The sequence below is a fragment of the Scyliorhinus canicula genome, chromosome 2 (assembly GCF_902713615.1).
Source record: "Scyliorhinus canicula chromosome 2, sScyCan1.1, whole genome shotgun sequence".
NCBI classification, from domain to species: Eukaryota; Metazoa; Chordata; class Chondrichthyes; order Carcharhiniformes; family Scyliorhinidae; genus Scyliorhinus; species Scyliorhinus canicula.
Genome location: NC_052147.1, coordinates 174,557,904 through 174,577,677, shown reverse-complemented (window position 1 = coordinate 174,577,677; position 19,774 = coordinate 174,557,904). Strand labels below are relative to the sequence as shown.

Sequence of the window (19,774 nt, the reverse complement as noted above, 5' to 3'; positions counted from 1 at the left end):
CTAGAGGGGATCTGTATTGGGGTTCCCCTCGACTTTTTCGCAGGAGATTGAACGTAGGGGGGAGAGGGGAGATTAGAGTAGGAGGGATAAATAGGCGGTAGTGGTTATGTGCACTATGGTTTGGTTGAAGTGTTGGTTTTCCGTTGATGTTTGCCTATTTCTGTAACCTGTAACTGTTTACAATGCCCAAAAATACCTCCATAAAATTGTTTGTTTAAAAAAAATGTGCGAGGCAAGTTTTTTTTTTTAACAGAGGGTGGTAAATATATGGAACGCGCTACCTGTGGAGGTGGTGGGAGCAGGTACGATAGTGGCATTTGAGGAGCATCTAGACCAGGCGTGGGCAAACTATGGCCCGCGGGCCGCATGCGGCCCGCCAAAGGTCTTTATGCGGCCCACCAAGTCATTAAAAAAAAAAAAATTTTTTTTTTTTTTAAGGTTAATGGGGGGGGGGGGGGGGCTGTTGGGTTACTTACTGGTATAGGGTGGATACGTTGACTTGAGTAGGGTGATCATTGCTCGGCACAACGTCGAGGGTCAAAGGGCCTGTTCTGTGCTGTACTGTTCTATGTTCTATATGAGGCGCCCAGAATCATAACCGGGTGAAGTAATTATTTTACTTAATATACTATGCGGCCCTTTAAAATTGTGAATTTCTGAATGTGGCCCTTGCACGGAAAAGTTTGCCCACCCCTGATCTAGACAAATATATGAATAGGGTGAGAATGGAAGGATACGGGCTCCATAAGTGCATACGGTTTTAGTTTAGGCAGGTACCATGGTCTGCGCAGGCTTGGGAGTGCTGAAGGGCTTGTTCCTGTGCTGTATTCTTTGTTCTGCGTGGGTTTCCTCCCGGTGTTCCGGTTTCTCCCACAGTACAAAGATGCACAGGTTAGCTGGATTGGCTATGCCTATTTACCCGTTTTGTGTCCACAAGGTTAGTGGATTACTGGGTCAGTGGGATAAGGCGGAGGAGGCATGGGTTTAAGTAGGGTACTCTTTTTCCAAGGGCCAGTGCAGACTTGATGGGTCGAATGGCCTCCTTTCTGCATGATAATTCTATGAACTCCATGTTGAGTTTGGAAGATTGTAACGTGCATAATAGGAAGATGAGGTGCTGATCCTCCAGTATGCAATGGGCTTCACTGGAACATTGCAACAGGGCAAGAACGGACATGTGGATGTGAGAGCAGGATGGTGAGTTGAAATGGTAAGTGACAAGAATATCTGGGGCCTGCTTAAGGCTGGATCAATGGCGTTCTGCAAACTGGTCGCCAGTCTGCGTTTATTCCCTCTGGTGTAGAGTAGATCACGTTAGGAGCAGCAAATGCAACAGAGCTGATTGAAGGAGGTGCATGTGAAGTGCTGAGTGTTTAGGCCCCGGGAAGGGGTGAGCAGGGAGGAGGTAAAGGGCAGGTATTACACCTTCTGCAATTGCATGAGCAGGTGCTGTTGGAAGAGAGTGAGGTGTTAGGGTGATGGGGGAGTGGATCAGGGGATCCCAGAGGGAACGGTCCCTGCAAAATGCTGAGGGGGAATGAGGGGAAGATGTGTTTGGTCGTGGCATCCCGCTGGAACTGGTGGAGGATGATTCTTTTGAATGCGGAGGCTGGTAGGGTCAAAAGTGAGGACTCTTCCCTGAATCTGGGGAGAGAGGAGAGGGGGTGAGGGAAGAGGTCTGGGAGATGGGTCAGACACGGTTGAGAGCCCTGGTGACCACAATGGGTGGTAAACCATGATTTGAGGCAGAAGCACCATTTTGGAAAGTGGCATAATCGGACAGAGGCCAAGGAACTGGGAGAATGCAATAAGTCCTTGCAGGATGTTGGATGTAGAGAGCTGTAGTTGAGGTAGCTTTGGGAGTCGGTGGGTTTGTAATGGATACGATGGGCAGTCTATCCCCAGAAAGGAGGTGCAAAGGGGGCAGGGTAGCATGGTGGTTAGCATAAATGCTTCACAGCTCCAGGGTCCCAGGTTCGATTCCCGGCTGGGTCACTGTCTGTGCGGAGTCTGCACGTCCTCCCCCTGTGTGCGTGGGTTTCCTCCGGGTGCTCCGGTTTCCTCCCACAGTCCAAAGATGTGCGGGTTAGGTGGATTGGCCATGCTAAATTGCCCGTAGTTCTGTGCTGTACTGTTCTATGTTCTAAGTTCTAAAGGTCAAAGAGGGGAAGTGTCTGAGAGAGACCGTGTCTGAGAGACACCATATGAAGGTGTTGCCAATTTTGATGAGTAGAATACTATCCCATTAGTATCACTAATAACTGTTGCCAATTCTGCACCAGAGACACCAATAATGTTGCTCTTCTTAATATCGAGTAATATTGCTTTTCAGAGTCACCAGGTATCAGATGATACCACCACAAGGTTCAACCGGATATTGATCAAAGACCCAACAACCAGTCAGTTAGTTCAAGTTCAAATAATAGTTTATTTGCACACAATATTAACTCACACATGCAACATAAAAACACTACAAGCTAAATTACACCTAACGCTACAAGAATCTTTACTTAACTTTCAGGCACCCGGCTTTGGCAGAGGAACAAGGCCTTTGTTCGGATCTGGAGTGGCTGGGTCTGGAGAAGTAACTTCAGTTCTGCTGGGCTCATCCGTCTGGTAGCGATCGTTGATCTTGAACTTGCATCTGGTCGTGGTGCTGCAGTTGGCTTCAGGTATAGGCCGGGCTGAAGAGTGCCGGTGTGCCAGGGCCAAAAGAGATCGAACACGTGGCAGTGTCTCTCTTTATCCTTTGGGGTTTTGTGCTCTTTTGGGCGGTCCTTAGCTTTGGACCCAATAATTCGGCAGGCTTCGATTACTGCCTTCGATTTGGGTCAATAAAGGGGCGGGTGCCTTGATGGCTGGGCGTGTCCTGAGCTGTCATTGACCTTGGTTGTTTGGGCTTCCTGGGTGAAGGGAGTGGCGCCGATGTGTCTGGAATTGTATCTGATACCTGAGTACCAGTCCTCTGTCCTTGGGAAATGGGCCATTAGAATGCAAATCGGCTAGGGGTTTCGATACTGTCTGGTTCTCTGTTAGCAAATATACATTCAGGCTCTGAGTTTGCCTGAATCCTGTATTGCCGTTTTTCCCTTGAGTCTTTGCAAGTATCCATGTTTACTTTGTAAGTGGCCATCCCAGATGGCTACAAAGGTGACAGAGGGGTGGAAATTGGAAGCAAAATTAACAAATTTTTCCAGGTCCAGACGGGGACATGAAGCAGCACCGAAACAGTCGTTGATGTACAGATAAGAGTTATGGGATGGAGCCAGAGTAGGATGAACAAGGAATGTCCACATAAAGAGACAGGCAAAACTGGGACCCATGCAGGTTCCCATAGCCACACCTTTTTGATTTGGAGGAAATAAGACCTGTTAAAGGATAAATTGTTCAGTGAGAGGACCAGTTCCGCCAGACCGAGGAGAGTGGTGGTGGGTGGGGATTGTTCAAGCCTCAGTTCAAGGAAGGAACGGAGAGCCCTCAGACCATCCTGGTGGGGTATAGAGGGATTGGACATCCATGGTAAAGAGGTGGTAGGAGCTGGGGACTGGAAGTTGTGGATATGATGTAGGGCATCCGAGGAATCACTAATATAGGTGGGAAGAACATAAGAACTAGGAGTAGGCCATCTGGCCCTCAAGCCTGCACCACCATTCAATAAGATCATGGCTGATCTTTTTGTGGACACTGCTCCACTTTCCCGCCCGCTCACCGTAACCTTTACTGTTCAAAAATCTCTATCTACCTTTGCCTTAAAAACATTTAACGAGGGTAGCACGGCGGCACAGTGGTTAGCACTGGGACTACGGCGCTGAGGACCTGGGTTCGAATCCCAGCCGTGGGTCACGTTCCGTGTGGAGTTTGCATATTCTCCCTGTGTCTGCGAGGGTTTCACCTCTGCAACCCAAAGATGTTAGGTGGATTGGCCATGCTAAATTGCCCCTTAATTGGGGAAAAATAATTGTGTACTCTAAATTTATTTTAAAAAACATATTTTTAATGAGGTAGCCTCAACTGCTTCATTGGGCAGTGAATTCCACAGATTCACGACCCTTTGGTGAAGACGTTGCTCCTCAACTCAGTCATAAATTTGCTCCCCCTTATTTTGAGTCTATGCCCCCTAGTTCTAGTTTTACCCACCAGTGGAAACAACCTCTCTGCTTCAGTCTTATCTATTCCCTTCATAATTTTATGTTTCTATAAGATCTGCCCCCATCTTCTAAATTCCAACGTGTAGTCCCAGTGTACTTAGTCTCTCCTCATAAGCTAATCCTTTCAATTCCAGAATCAACCTAGTGAATCTTCTCTGCACACCCTCCAGTGCCAGTGCATCCTTTCTCAAGTAAAGAGGGACCCAAGTGTCCTTGTGCATGAATCACAATGTTGGTTTGCAGGCGCAGCAAGTATTAAGAAGGCAAATGGAATTTTGTCCTTCATTCCCTTAAACCTATACTCAGACCTGGCAGCAGCTGTGGAGATAGAAACAGATTTACTGAAAAAAGAGACATGCTGCCGAGGCTTTTCATCTTGCACTCACTAGGGCAAACTCAAGAATGCCAAATTTCAAAGGGTCACAAAAAATATACCAAAGGAGAAAAGGGGGTGTTGATTAGTTGGCAAGTCAGCTCCAGTTAGCCAACACATTACCATGGGAAAAGCAACAGGGAACTATTCAGTAATTCAAAAAGTGCCAGGCTTTGACACAGGTCCCTCCACTCCTAGTGGAGTGGTGCAACGACAGCAATCTATCCCTTAATTCCAGCAAAACTAAAGAGCTGGTCATTGCTGACTTCAGGAAGCAAAGTACTGTACACACCCCTGTCCGCATCAACGGGGCCGAGCTGGAGATGGTTAACAGCTTCAAATTCCTAGGTGTGCACATCACCAACAATCTGTCCTGGTACACCCACATCGACACTACCAAGAAAGCACAACAGCGCCTTTACGTCCTCAGGAAATTCGGCATGTCCACATTAACTCTTACATCTGAGTTCTCATTGCAGCAACTTTGCAGCATTTGGAGGAAGTGTGTAGAATCAAAGGAGAACTTATTCAGTGTGAGACTGTGGTAAATGGGGACTGGTTGGATCTTTGCTCAAGGGAGAAGCTGAAAATCTTTAGGCTGCCCTGGAAGTTCATTCAGCCCATCGAGGCATCCTACCTAGGTCCATTTCCCTGCCCTGTAACCCCACCTAACCTGCACATCTTTGGAATGCACACGCCTTGAGCTTCCAGTCACTTTTGTGTTAGTTTTCTGCCTAATCCCCCTCTGTCCTTGGCCTTGTACAGTATTTCAGTGGAAGCTGAAGTAACCCCATCTGATCTTTTGATTAGGCATTTTGCAGTCTTCTAGACTCGACATTAAATTTAACAATTTCACCTCGTTACCTCTGACTCCACTCTTTTTTTGAACTACATATGTGTATGATGTTTCTGCCAATTCTATTTGCACTTCCTCTTGATGAAAGTTTTTTTGCTTTTTGTCCCGTTACCATCCTCCCTTTGTCATTTAATTTCTCTTGTTTTCCACTATGATGCACACCTTCCCTTTTGTTCTCGCTCTCGCTCTCGCTCTCGCTCTCTCTCTCTTTCCTCTTCTCCCCCACCACCAAAAAAAACCCACCACCACCTACACAACTTCTCTAATTATGCACTTGCTTGACTGTGGTAGAGGCAGGTTAAATCGAGGGATTCAGAGTGAATTGAATTATCTGAAAGGAAGATTGTGCAAGGTTACAGGGAAAGGGTGGTGGAATGGCCCTAGGTGGAATTTTCATTTGGAGAGCCAGTGCAAACATGACAGGGAGAATAGCCTTCTATGCTGTAATAATTCTGAGATTTATGCAATTTGATGTATTTAAAAGGGTGCTTCATTGGTAGTTTTTTTTGTTTTTGTTTTGTATTTAACCAAGTAGTTTCTTTGTAAACTATGCTCCCATTTTGGTATCCCCAACTTTGCAGGGAAACCTGCTCCTGGGGTAGGAATGGAGTACGAGGTTGAGTCCACAAATCAGACTATCCATCAGCTTTAAATTGTACAGTCTACCTGGAAATTTTAATTGTATTTGAAATTTATCATCTTTCTCCCCTATATAATGAATGATGTCTTTCTTGTGAAGTTCAAAGAATACTTGTACCATATCAATGAATGAGCCTAGACATTGCAAAATATCTTGCCAAATCACAGTGGAAACCATCACACAGGATCCTAATCCCGTTGACAATGGTTACTGTGGTTTTTGCCGGTATTATTCAGAAATTGGAATGCGGGTCGATCTTTGTTTTCCTTGTGTAGTCCCGAGGTCAACGACAGCACCCCAATTATCACCTTCCAACGGTATGCCAGCAGACTAAATAAAACTTGAACGTTGGACTTTCTCATTGTTAAGGCTTGGTCCCACACTATTTAGCACAATGATTTGACATTTTATTCTCCCCTTAGTACATTATTACTTTCCTCTCTATCCTTTAGTAGATTTTGCACATGTCAAATCACTATTAGTAATGACATCCGTTTTAGCTCTGTTTATTGGCACCCTATTCATGTCTCGATACTGTCAGAATGCCACTGTCAGCGGAATCGTGTCAGATGCTAGTGGCATTCAAATTGAGGTCAAACTAGAGTCCACAATTTCATAGAATTTACAATGCAGAAGGAGGCCGTTTGGCCCATTGAGTCTGCACCTGCCCTTGGAAAGAGCATCTTACTTAAGCCTACACCTCCACCCTACCTCGCAGCCAGTAACCCCACCTAACCCTCTGGACACTAAGGGCAATTTAACATAGCCAATTTACCATGCTAAAAAGCCTATTTATGAAAGGACAGAACCAAGCTGAGTTTCTATTCATATGAAGGTTAGAATTTTATTTGAGATTTGTTGAATCTCAAAATAATTTGAGTCTTTATGAACCTGGAAGGAAATGGGTAAAATGGTTAAGAATGCAGGGAGAAGATTTGAACCAAGTCAGATAAAAAAAATTTAAAATCCCAGTTACTGAGTAACAAACTGTTTGCCAAACTCAACTTTTTCTTTTGTACAACAGAATGCATGCCCATTATAATGTTTAACTACAATATTTCCAACAACAGGTATCTGTCATCTTGTGGCATTCTAATGAACAGAACTCCAGCACTCAAGACACAAAGACATTGCCTTATACAACAAAGAAGTTTTTTCAACCTTGCTGGGCCATTAATAAACAAGAAGAAAGAATATTCTGAGAGACGAGTAATGGGGTTCGTAGTTTTGGTGTTGTGTAAATTTTTCTTGCTACTTGTATGTCAGTCTTAATGGTAAATTTGAAATTATTTTTTTTGTTGTAGGTTTTCTATGCTGGAAATGTACAATGTTGTGTCTGGTGTTGCTGACTACAAGCATTTTGTACCATGGTGCAAGAAATCCGACGTCATATCTAAACGCTCAGGGTATGCTAAAGCTCAACTAGAAATAGGGTTTCCACCAATAGTCGAACGATACACTTCGGTTGTGACCCTGGTACGACCTCATTTAGTTAAGGTAATGTTTCGATGCTTGAATAATCTCTTGTATATTTTAAAATTGAGACTTGTGATTAGAATTTTTTCTCTTCTAATTTCTCCTTTTCTTTTTTACCAAAGGTGTTGTTTCCTCGTTTAAGCAGGCTGGCATGTGCATGATAGACCAAATCACCACCTCCTGTGCTGTAACTAGGCACTAGTTTACCTGCAGTATCTGTCCCAAATGCACTTTATTTCCATGATCATTGACAGTGCAGTATTCCCAAGCCTCAATCACTGACCACTCTTTTCAACTACCCATCTGATGAGAGATGGCTGCATATGGAACAGAAACTATACAATTTATTTTATCCCAGCCCCATACTGCCATACCTCTTGCTGATGCTGGGGAATGGAGGTCAATTGTGCTTTTGTCATTGTCCCAGCTGAATTAGGATAGACAGGTGATCAATTCCAGAACTTTCCTGGCTTGCATCATTTAGCTATCCACTGGATAAAACGACAACTATCAAGGCAATTTTAATGACCATGTTATGTATTGCACCAATATTTTCAACCAAGAAAATCCCAGTATGAGCAATGATCCAGTTGTCATGCTCACAATTTACCTAAATTCATCCAATTTCTCTTTATAAAATGGGTGACTTTCAGTCAGTTGATGTTTGTAAGGTATGGTTAAATGAAATATAAGGTGAAATGATGTTCAAACCTTGGATTGAGTTATAGGTTGAAATGCACTACCACAGTTGTAAAATTAGTTTTGGTAGATATCCAACAACCCTCACACTTAATTCCATTCCCGTGTCCTTCCTACATTTAAGTGCAGACATGTCATGCACTCCAGCATCACACCAAAGTGCCAATTACGTGTGAGGCGAGTGCTGGCTGTTAAAAAACAGTACATTACAGCAGTACAACTTGAACAGGAAGCCGTCTACACCAAATTCTCAGAAAAATGCATTTCAGAGCCTAAATTGTTGGATAGGTTTTCTATTACTGCTGACTCTGGATGGCATGGTAGCACAGTGGTTAGCACTGTTGCTTCACAGCACCAGGGTCTCTGGTTTGATTTCAAGCTTGGGTTACTGTCTGAAATTAGAAAAATTAAAATCGCTTATTGTCACAAGTAGGCTTCAAATTAAGTTACTGTGAAAAGCCCCTAGTCACCACATTCCAGCGCATGTTTGGGGAGGCTGGTACGGGAATTGAACCATGCTCTAGCCTGCCTTGGTCTGCTTTAAAAGCCAGCGATTTAGCCCTGTGCTAAACCAGCCCCCTAGAAGTGGAGTCTGGAGGAGAAGTCTGGGGAGAAGTGGAGTCTGTACGTATTCCCTGTGTCTGCGTGGGCTTCCTCCAGGTGCTCCAGTTTCCTCCACAAATCCCAAAAGATGTGCTGTTAGAGGGCAGCACGGTGGCCTAGTGGTTAGCACAGCTGCCTCACGGCGCTGAGGTCCCAGGTTCGATCCCGGCTCTGGGTCACTGTCCGTGTGGAGTTTGCACATTCTCCCCGTGTCTGCGTGGGTTTCACCCCCACAACCCAAAAAAATGTGCAGTGTAGGTGGATTGGCCACGCTAAATTGCCCCTTAATTGGAAAAAGTAATTGGGTAATCTAAATTTTTTTTTAAATGTGCTGTTAGGTAATTTGGACATTCTGAATTCTCCCTCTATGTACCCGAACAGATGCAGGAATGTGGCGACCAGGGGCTTTTCACAGTAACTTCATTGCAGTGTTAATGTAAGCCTACCTGTGACGATAAAAATTATTATATAGGTGATTCTTCTCCCTCCTTTGACCCCAAAACACCAAGGCCCAACATACTACTACTACTCCTGGCTAAAATCAGCTAAATCAGAAATTTTACTTGAAACCACCTTGTCTATCTGGTTTAGCTACTCACTACTTTTACCAACTGAGTCATTTAGTGGGGGGGGGGGGGGGGGGGGGGGGGGTTCTTATATTTTTGGTGTAGGTTATTTTTGTTTTGTCTGCCTCAAATTGATGATCTTGTGAATTTATGCTCTCGTTTAAAACATTTTGTGACATATACCAGAAAGAAGAAATTAAATTTCCACCTTTACTTATTTTATTATTCCATACCTTCCTTGTGTATCCATAGAATCCCTTCAATGCAGAAGGCCCATTTGGCCCATTGAGTCTGCACTGACCCTCCGAAGGAGCACATGGGGTGGCCCACTCCCCACCCTATCCATGTAACCTCACTTGTTGATCATGGCCAAACCGCCTAACCTGCACATTTTTGGATTGTGGGTGGAAACCGGAGCACCTGGAGAAACCCACACAGACATGGGGAGAATGTGCAAACTTCACAGTCACATCAGGCCAGAATCTGATCCAGGTCTCTGCTGCTGTGGGGCAGCATGCTAACCACTGTGCCACCATCTGACAGCAATGTTGGCTTACGACCTGCTCCCAGATTTCTGCCAACCTCGCTCAGAAGGAGCACAAAAGATGTGCGTGGTGTCTTGTCTGCTGTGGGGTTTTTTTTCTCCTTTATTTGCTCATTAAGAATAACCATGATCAGATCTGTTCCACCTTAGTGACACCATTTCAACATTTCACCATTTTTATGGGAAAATCACTGCTATAAACCAAACTCTACCATCCTGGTGTTCTGCATTTTGAAACACTGAATGTTGCTTTCTCACCACCTCTCCCTGTACCCCTTCTACCCTTGTAGTGGTTGCAGTACTGAATCAGCAACCCAGGAATCTCCCATTTCTCTGCAACATTGATAAATTTTGAAATTACCTTCTGGTTATTTTGTAGCGTGCCATGTTTACATGCAACTCCAATCTGGAGTATTTGATTGATTTATTCCCCTTCATACCTGCGTACCTACCATCACATGTAAATTTAATCAGCCCATAATGTGCACTAAAAAGCAGTTTCTCAGGCAACATAGGGTAATAAATTCAGCTGGCTGTGCAGTCTGCAACCATTTTAAATCACACAGAATCACTGTATAATACAGTGTAGAAGAGGCCCTTCAGCCCATTGAGTCTGCATCGACACATTAAAAACAAGTTACCTGCCTACCTAATCCCATTTGCCAGCACTTGGACCATAGCCTTGAATGTTATCACATGCCAAATGCTCACCCAGATACTGTTTAAAGGATGTGAGACAACCCACCTCTACCACCTCCCCAGGCAGTGCATTCAGACTGTCTGCACCCACTGCGTAAAAATGTTGCTTTTCTCAAATCTCTCCCTAAACCTCCTACCCCTCACCTTGAGCGTATCCCCTTGTAACCCACCTTCAACTAAAGGGAACAGCTGCTTCCTAACATTGCCCCTCATGTTTTGAAAAATCTACTGAATTATGGTGCTTAATTTTTCACGCAGCTAACGTTATTACCATCAATTGCAGGCTTCTTGTACCGATGGGAGACTATTTAATCATTTGGAGACAAATTGGCGATTCAGCCCTGGTGTTCCCGGATATCCAAGGACCTGCACTGTAGATTTTTCGGTATGCTCTGAGGCTTGCCTTAATTTTAGATCGACACTAACCTTTGCTGACTGCAAAAGCTGTTGGTTCTTGATGTTCAGATTTAACTGAGTTAATTCAACCCATGTATAATGTTTTCTAATAGGTGCTGTGCAGTTACAATCTCAAATTTTTTTTTTCTTCATTTGTTTGTATGTTTTACATAAATTTGGTTTGGGCAAATCAAAAGAATGGCTGAACTTGAGGGAAAATTAGGGAGAATGACCAGACCCATCAGGCCAAGGTGCAATTTTACACAATTTACCCAACTAACCACGTTCTCATTTTAGAGAGGCAAAGCCCAGAGAGGAAAAACGTAGGGAATTCCTGACTTTTAAAACAAACAAATTCCAGTAGCTTATGACTCTTCACTTAAACCTAGCTAGCGTGGAGGCCCCCTGCCCAGGTCTCTTTCTCCCTTGGCTGGCCTGAGGAAAACCAAGGAATCCCCTTTAGTACACAAACCCCGCATTCACACCCAAGCTCCAAAGAACCATCACTGCAAGTGAAAGTCCCCTCTCTTCCCTTGTCCAAGTATATACAACGTTGGCTCATTTAGCACATACACCCGCCACAGTGAAAAATTACAGCTGCATGAGGCTACATCAGTACATGACCACTTCTCAATTCAGCCACAGTCCTTCTGCCTTCACAAACTCCTCCACTGCTTCCGCCATCCCAAAATAAAAGTCCTTTGATTTGTAGGTCACCTTCAACTTAGCTGGGTATACTATCCTGCACTGCACCGTACTGATGTACAGCGCCTTCTTCACCCGGCTGAAGGCAGCCCACCTCCTCGCTAGCTCCACCATAAAATCCTGATATATGTGTATACCAGCTCCAGCCCACTGCACCACCCGCTTCTGCTTTGCCCAGCACAGGACCTTCTCCTTCACACTGTACCTATGAAAACACAGTCACTACTCTTGGCGGCTCACTCTCCTTTGGTACAGGCCTCCACGACCGATGAGCATGATCCAGTTCATGTTGGGAGTTAAGTTGATCGCTGTGCTGCAATAATGTCTCTTCCACTTCCTTCAGCGTCTCGCCTTGCTCCCGTACCTCCGCCACTGCGTTCAATACCGCCGCCCTCACCGGGGCAATCGCTTCCTCCACCAGCACTTTCAATACCGCCCCCATCTCCTCCTTCATTGCTTCCATGTGTTTTGTAACCTGCCTTTAGAGTTCTGCGGCCATCACATGAGTCATTTCTCAGCTGTGGGCAATGCGGCCTCCCCTGGTGCCCCAGCCTCCATAATCTGGAATATTTTAAAAAGCTAGTCAACTATCACTGATTGTAAAAATCCACCTGGTTCGCTAATGTCCTTTTTAGAGAAAAATCTGCCATCCCTACCTGGTCTGGCCTACATGTGACTCCACACCCACAGCAATGTGGTTGACTTTTTACTGCCCTCTGAAATGGCCTAGCAAGATTAGCCATTCAATTCAAGGGCATTTGGGGACGTGCAGCCCACAAGCCTAATAATTCTATCACATGATAATGCATTTGTCCACATTAAATGGCATCTGCCACATGTCCCATTGACCTGCAAACCACTCATTATTTTTTTTGAATAACTGTTATTCACAAATTTAAGGAGATGAATAGAGAGGGGCTAGTTCATGGTGTGATATAAACACAAAAATTTAGTATTTTAAATCTGAGGCATTGAGTCAAGGATCCACTGTAGGTCATTCAGGACTTTGGTGATGGGTGAGTGGTACTGAAGATGCAAGTAGTAGGATACAGACCGTTCTGGATGAGCTCTGCTACCTCAACATTATGACAAAGATGGATCCTTGGGGTTTTCAGAGCTATTAGTTCTGGTTCGCTTTAGATAATGAGTTTCACCAAGTGAGGGTAAAGCCACGGAGCTGGACAATAGAGAATAGGTACTGAAGGAGGACTTTGTGAAAGGCTATAGGGAGGATGAAGAGAGAGAATTCTTCATAGTTATGATCAAAGACGATGTCTGCTGCTGCTGAAGATGGACAAAGGTAATGTTTTTTGCCCCTGTTTGTAACTGATGTATCTCAAAAACTAATGGCCAGATTTCAACAAAACTTGGAACACAGAGTATAGCCTAAGGAAACAGCTGATTCATTTTTGATGAAAGATGCAGTTCCCGACAGGAGCCTTTAACATTGGGAGATGGAGTGAATTGACTGCTTTAGGATGTTGGTTGTTTCATTGCATTTTAAAAAAAATTACTTTAATTAAAATTTTAACAATCTTACAATGCAACATTTGCAACTGAAATAACCCTGAAGCAGCTCCACAAACCCACCCCCTACCTGTTGGCGACAACCAGCTCTTCAAAATGTAATATAAACAGACCCCATCCCTTGTAGAATCCCTCACTCGCCCTCCCTCAAGGTGAATTTCATCTTTTCTAAACACAGGAACGCTAAATCTCACAATCACACCGAGGCAGAGGGTGGAGAAGCTGACCTCGACCCAATAGGACCCACCTGCAAGCGATCAACGAGGCTGACATGGTGCAAAAGAATTACCCCCAAAACTTGTCCAACTTTGGGCTGGGCTCCTCCCGCATCGCTCACACACACATCCTCCCCCACTTCAAGCATCTGGCTCATCCTTGACTTTGTGAGGTGTGCCCTATGTATCAACTTTAACTGAATCAGCCTTGCACGCGAGGTTGGGGCATTCGCCCTCCACAATACCTTGTACACAATACCTCATCCAGCTGCATTCCCAACTCCTCCTAATTGGCTTTGACCCCTCCTCAAAGACTCCCTGTCCTCCAATATCTTCCTATTGATCGCCAACTCAAGTCCTTTCAAAACGAGGAGGGTGGTGCCACTGGGAAGATCGGGTAGACCTTTTGACAAAACCCTGCTTCTGCATATCCCCCCGCCCCCCGCGCACGACCCGATACTTCATATCCAGCTCCTCCCAAGGTCACAAACCAACTGTCTAAAAACAAATCCTTACTTCTGCCAGCCCCTGTTACTCCTAACCCTGAAATCTTGCACCCATCCTCTCTCCGATCAGCATCATCTTCGACCCGGCCCCCAATTTAAAGCGCTGTCGACACTGCCTTCAAATTTTCAATGTGGCCACCGCTATTCGGCTAGCCCTGGGGTGAGTGGCGTTGTTGCAAGCACCTACAATCCCTTGACCTAAACCAGCCTCCCAACTTCACCCACAACGTCTCTGACTCCCTACTCCAACCCTGCACCTTCTCTGTGTTCGCCACCCAATAATAATATAGCAAGTTCAGAAGGACCAAATCTCCCGACTAGCGCCCTTGCCACTGTCTGATCCTTGCCACTTTACCCACCCATATAAAAGACAAAATCAACCCCTCCACCCTACTAAAAAAGAATGACTTCTGTAGAAAAACCAAGAACAAGAATAAGAACCTGTATCTGGCCAGACATGATTGGGAAACTATCCCACTTCAGCAAATCCTCCTTAACCTTGCTCACTAAACATGTAAACTTCGGTTTGCTGAGCCCAGTCCTGTGCCATCTGCACTTCCAAATACCTAATGTGGGTTGGCGCCACCCAAAATGACAAACCCTCTGCCATGGAGGAGACACCACAGAAAACTCACTTTTCCCCAAATTTAGCTTGTACCCTGAAAAAGCCCCGAATCCCTTAAGCAATCTCATTATATCTCCCACTGAAGCAACTGGATTGGAAATGTAGCAGCAAATCATCCGCATCTAGGGACACTCTGATGTTCCACCCCTCCCACCATAGGGCACCCCTGACTCGTTCCCCTATGCAAAGGAAAGTACCCGGAGTTCATCTTGTTTGTGCACACACTTGCCCTCTGGTCCTTGTACAACAACCCCACCCACGCCACAAACTTGAGCTCGATCCCAAATGACTCCAGTACCACAAACCAATAGCTCCACTCCATGCGGCAAAATACCGTCTCTGCATCCAGCACCATCTCCTTCCCTTCTGCCGGAGGGAGCACCACGTTCAACAGGTGCTGCACATTCGACGACAACTGTCTTCCCTTCATAAACCCTGTCTGCTCTAATCACCTTCAGGAGGCACCCCTCCAACTGTCAACACCTTTGCTGAAATCTTGGCATCCACGTTTAATAAGGAAAGTATTAAGAAATTTCCGCAAAGTATTCTGTAGGCCTCTGATTTCCCCTCCGGCAAACCCATGATCCCCAGGCTCTGCCTTCGTGACCTGTTCTCCAGGTCTCTACTTTTGCTCTCAGCCCTCTATTACACTCCGCCACCCTCCGCAGCTCCTCACCCATCAAGGTGCACTGGCCACTATGCTGCGATAATGCCTCCTCCACCCCTTCATTTTCTCTTCTTGTTCCAGCACTGCTGTTGAAGTCTTTGCCAGAACCTCTTTCATCAGGGCTCACCCACCAACTCCTTGAGCGATGTTGTTATCTCTGTCCGATGCCTGTCACACCTGACATCTTTTCCACTGTAGTGGGTGCAGTTCCACGTGGGAGTCTTCTCCCGCCATCATTCCTCCTGCTGAACTCCTCGCCACACTCTGCGGTAGACTCTCCCTTTTCCCCGGATTCTTTTTTTCCAGGTTTTTGACATCCTTGAAATGCATTGGACTTTAATTCTCCCAACGCTGGTTGCAGAGGGCCAAAAACCAATAACTCTGGTAGGAGTCATGAAACGTGTGACCTCCACCTACATGTCGTCAGGGAAAGTCCCCAGTTGTTTTATTTCAAATGTTGTGAATTGTCTCGGCTGCTATGGTGAATTTGTCATTGTTGAAAGTGGATTAACCCGCGGTTGCCTCAATGAGATGGAAACTCTGAATAAAATGGTTCCCCCCCCCCCGCTTTTGTTGCTGCTCTATGACGACAGACTAGGGAAAAAGCTCCAGGAAGAGCTGTGTAATTGTGATAAAGTTTGAGTTAATAACATGTCGAGGTGTGAGCTCCACTGAGTGCCCTCTTCAGGGTTTTGCGTTTCAATTTGGTGTTGTAACAGAGGAAAATATTTAAACATGGAGTCGCAAGAAAGGGGTATTGACTCTCAAATTTATGTTTGAGAACTAAGAGGAGAGCAAGATTTAAGATAGGACTTGGGGGGCGGGGGGCAATAGTTTATTTTTTTTAAATTTACAATATCTAATTCTTTGTCCAATGAAGGGGCAATTTAGTGTGGCCAATTCACCTATCCTTCACATCTCTTGGGTTGTGGTGGGTGAGACCCACGCAGACAAGGGGAGAATGTGCAAATTCCACACTGACAGTGATTCTGGGCCAGGATCAAACCCGGGTCCTCAGTGACATGAGGCACCACTGCGCGATCATGCTGACTGGTAAAAGGAAAACTTGCATCATGGGATATATTCTATAGAATGCCCCTGTTGTTGCTGTGAATGAATTCAATTTTTTAAGATGCAGGTTCGAATGAAGTCCAGTAGATAGATTTAATAAATCAGACCGAAACCCAGTGGCATTGTTTTCAAAGTCCTCGTCTGACACAGTTAACAATGAGACCGGTCGGTATTCTAAGTACGTAGACAAGAAAGTAACTGATGTGGTTTGAACTATATAATCGAAGGCCAGGTCTGGTTTGACTACACGTGCAAGGGCATTACAATGTAGCCAGCCACCCCTTTTGTGGTTCATACTCTCGGAATCATTACTTGCAGACATTGTCCCACACATCATCATCCCTGGCTATGTCCTGTCCCACAGGCAGTACAGACCCATCTGAGGTGGCAGGACAGTGATGTAGTTGGTGGGGTGGAGTTTCCTCAATGTTGAATCTGGACCCCATGAAGTCTCTGGTCAGACATGGATAAGGAAACCCTCTGCTGGTTATCAACTACAGTCTCCAGTATTCCATGTTGAACACCTCTTGGTGGGCGCACAGAATGGCGTGGACAAAGAATGTACTCTGGGTGGGGGTCTTCACTGTTAAGGTCCGAAGTGGAGATGTTTGCTGATCTTGCACATCAGGTACACCATTTGCAACTCTGATACTGGAGCAGTTTGTGTCTATATGCAGCAAGACCTGGACAACATTGAGACTTGGGCTGATAAGTGGCAAGTAACATTTGTGCCACACCTACCAGGCAATGACTACTTCCAACAAAAGGAAATCTAATCACCACCTCATGACATTTAAAAAAAAAAAAAAATTTAATATAAATTTAGAGAACCCAATTAATTTTTTCCAATTTAAGGGCCAAATTATTGTGGCCAATCCACCTACCCTACACATCTTTGGGTTGTGGGGGTGAAACCCATGCAAACACTGGGAGAATGTGCAAACTCAACACTGACAGTGACCCAGAGCTTGGACCTCGGTGCGGTGGGGCAGCAGTGCTAACCACTGCGGCACCGTGCTGTCCTACTGACATTTGATGCCATTACTATTCACATCTAGAAGGCACAAGTCAGGCATGTGATGGAATACTCTCCACTTGCAACTCCATCAAAGCTCCATAGCATCTAGGTAAAAGCAGCCAACTTGATTTGAACCCATCCACCACTTTAAACATTCATTGCCTCCACTACTGCTACCCTGTACTAGCACCTCCTTTGACAGCACCATTCAAATATGCAAAAAGATCGGACAAGCCTAATGTAGATGGACGAGGACAATAGATGCATGGGAACACTAGCACTTGAATGTTTCCCCCTCCAACCCCACGCTCCATTCTGACATGGAACTATAATCTCTGTTGCTGTCGCTGGGTCAAAATCTGGAACTCCCTTCCAACCAGTGTACCTACACCACATGGACTGCAGCGGTTCAAGAAGGTAGCTCACCACCACCTCCAGAAAAATTAGGGATGGGCAACAGTGAAGCTCACATTCCATGAAAGTGTGGGAGAAAAAAAAATAATCAAGGATGGTTTCCCTATTTTATAGCAACTCTATTGCTATCTATTAGTTAATTGTTCTCAAGAGATTAGTGTCTACTTTTTCTTTGCTTCTCTACCTCAGAAATTAAATGTTCGATTTGGCATTTTTAAACTACCTTTCAGATATTTTGTCTAATAAAACTACACTTGCTTGGCTCAATTTTGTCAAATCTTGTCAAATGGGTTGAAACATGCCTGTCTTTGTCAAGAAAGCAACTTCCACTTGGGTTGGTCCCTTTTAATTTTTATTGCTGGAAAAGGTGAGGTGCAATCTTGTATACAGGCAACAACAATATCTAACTGTGGCTCAGTGGTGGCACTTTTGTTTCCGAGTTTGAAGATGGTGCGTTCCAGTCGTACTCTTAGAGACTTGAACACAAAATCAATGTTTCAGCTGTTCAGCATTTTTATTTCTTCTTGAGGTATTTGGGACAGGTCACCAAAGAATGTGTTGGTTGAGCCTAGGGGCAGAGTTAAAGAGCGCAGAACCCAATCACTTGAAGGCACAACTGGCAAAGGTGGCTAGAATCTGAAAGTTAGAATCTGAATGTACAATAAGCCAGGATTAGAGAAGTAGCGAACTCCGAGATCTTACAATACTTTAAGACAGAGTATGGCAGGGAAGGGGTGAGGCCATAGAATTTGAAAATGAGGATGAAGATTTCAAAATTCAGACATTGGTGGGCTGGGAGCTAGTGTAGGTCAGTGAGCTCAGCTGATGGGTGAATGGGATTGGGTATAAATAAATATATACACAGCAGATTTTTGGATGACCGTTGCTTTTCAGAGGGTGTAAAGTCAGATTGGCTGAATGATTGAAATAGTCAAGTCAATTGCACCTGAATTAATTTTTTCTCCAGCATTTCCTCATTCGTCTTTGTGTATGATGTGCAGAACAACCTATGTCCACATCTGCATTTAACTTTAGTCTTTTCATGTCTCTGAAGCATATAACATGGATTTTAAAAAATGTATTTTATTAAACATGTATAAAAACAGGAGACAGCAAATAAACACCCCAGGAAATGTACTTCCCAGCAATCAACTATACAGTCTGTAGATTCCCTCCCCCGAACAGCCCCTCAAATACGGTCACAAACAACCCCCATCTTTTCTCAAACCCCCTGCAGAGCCCCTTAACTTATACTTTATCTTCTCTAACCGCAGGAAGTTGTACAGGTCACCCAACCAAGCCACTACCCCTGGTGGTGATGCCGACTGCCACTCCAGCAAAATTCACCACTGCAGAGAGGCGAAGGCCACATCGGCCTTCCTCCTCTCCATGAGCTCTGGCTTCTTTGAAACCCCAAATATCGCCACCAAAGGGTCCAAGTCCACCTCCTCCACTATCCTGGGTAAGACCGCGAAAGCATAGAACGTGGATGACGTTATGTAGCACCTCTGCATTCTCTGCCAGAGGTTCAATTTGTTAACTTCCTTCATTTTGACAAAGCTGGTTTTTGCTATCCTGTATACTGAAGCTATCTTCTGAGATGCAAGATCTACCAGGCTGCAACATTAGTGGGTTGAACATCAACTTGAGGCACAGATTACAGAGTCAGAAGAACATAGAACATACAGTGCAGAAGGAGGCCGTTCAGCCCATTGAGTCTGCACCGACCCTCTTAAGCCCTCACTTCCACCCTATCCCCATCTAACCTTTCTGGACACTTAAGGGCAATTTAGCATATCCAATTCACCTAACCTGCATGTCTTTGGACTGTGGGAAGAAACCCACAGACACAGGAAGAACGTGCAGATTCTGCAGACAGTGACCGAGCAGGGAATCAAACCTGCAACCCTGATGCTGTGAAGCCACAGTGCTACTGTGCTGCCTGAAAGAACAAAGAAAATTACAGCACCGGAACAGGCCCTTTGGCCCTCCCAGCTTGCGCCGATCTAGATCCTTTATCTAAACC

General features: G+C 45.0%; 1 protein-coding gene across 1 annotated transcript in view; it reads left to right on the top strand.

Moving 5' to 3' along the window:
• coq10b (coenzyme Q10B) overlaps positions 1 to 19,774 on the top strand; it is a 37,307-nt gene that overhangs the window by 15,026 nt on the left and 2,507 nt on the right. The window contains exons 2-4 of the mRNA XM_038789082.1: positions 7,088 to 7,234; positions 7,322 to 7,514; positions 10,888 to 10,989. Coding sequence (XP_038645010.1) covers positions 7,088 to 7,234; positions 7,322 to 7,514; positions 10,888 to 10,989 — 442 coding nt within the window. The remainder of the gene's footprint in view (positions 1 to 7,087; positions 7,235 to 7,321; positions 7,515 to 10,887; positions 10,990 to 19,774) is intronic.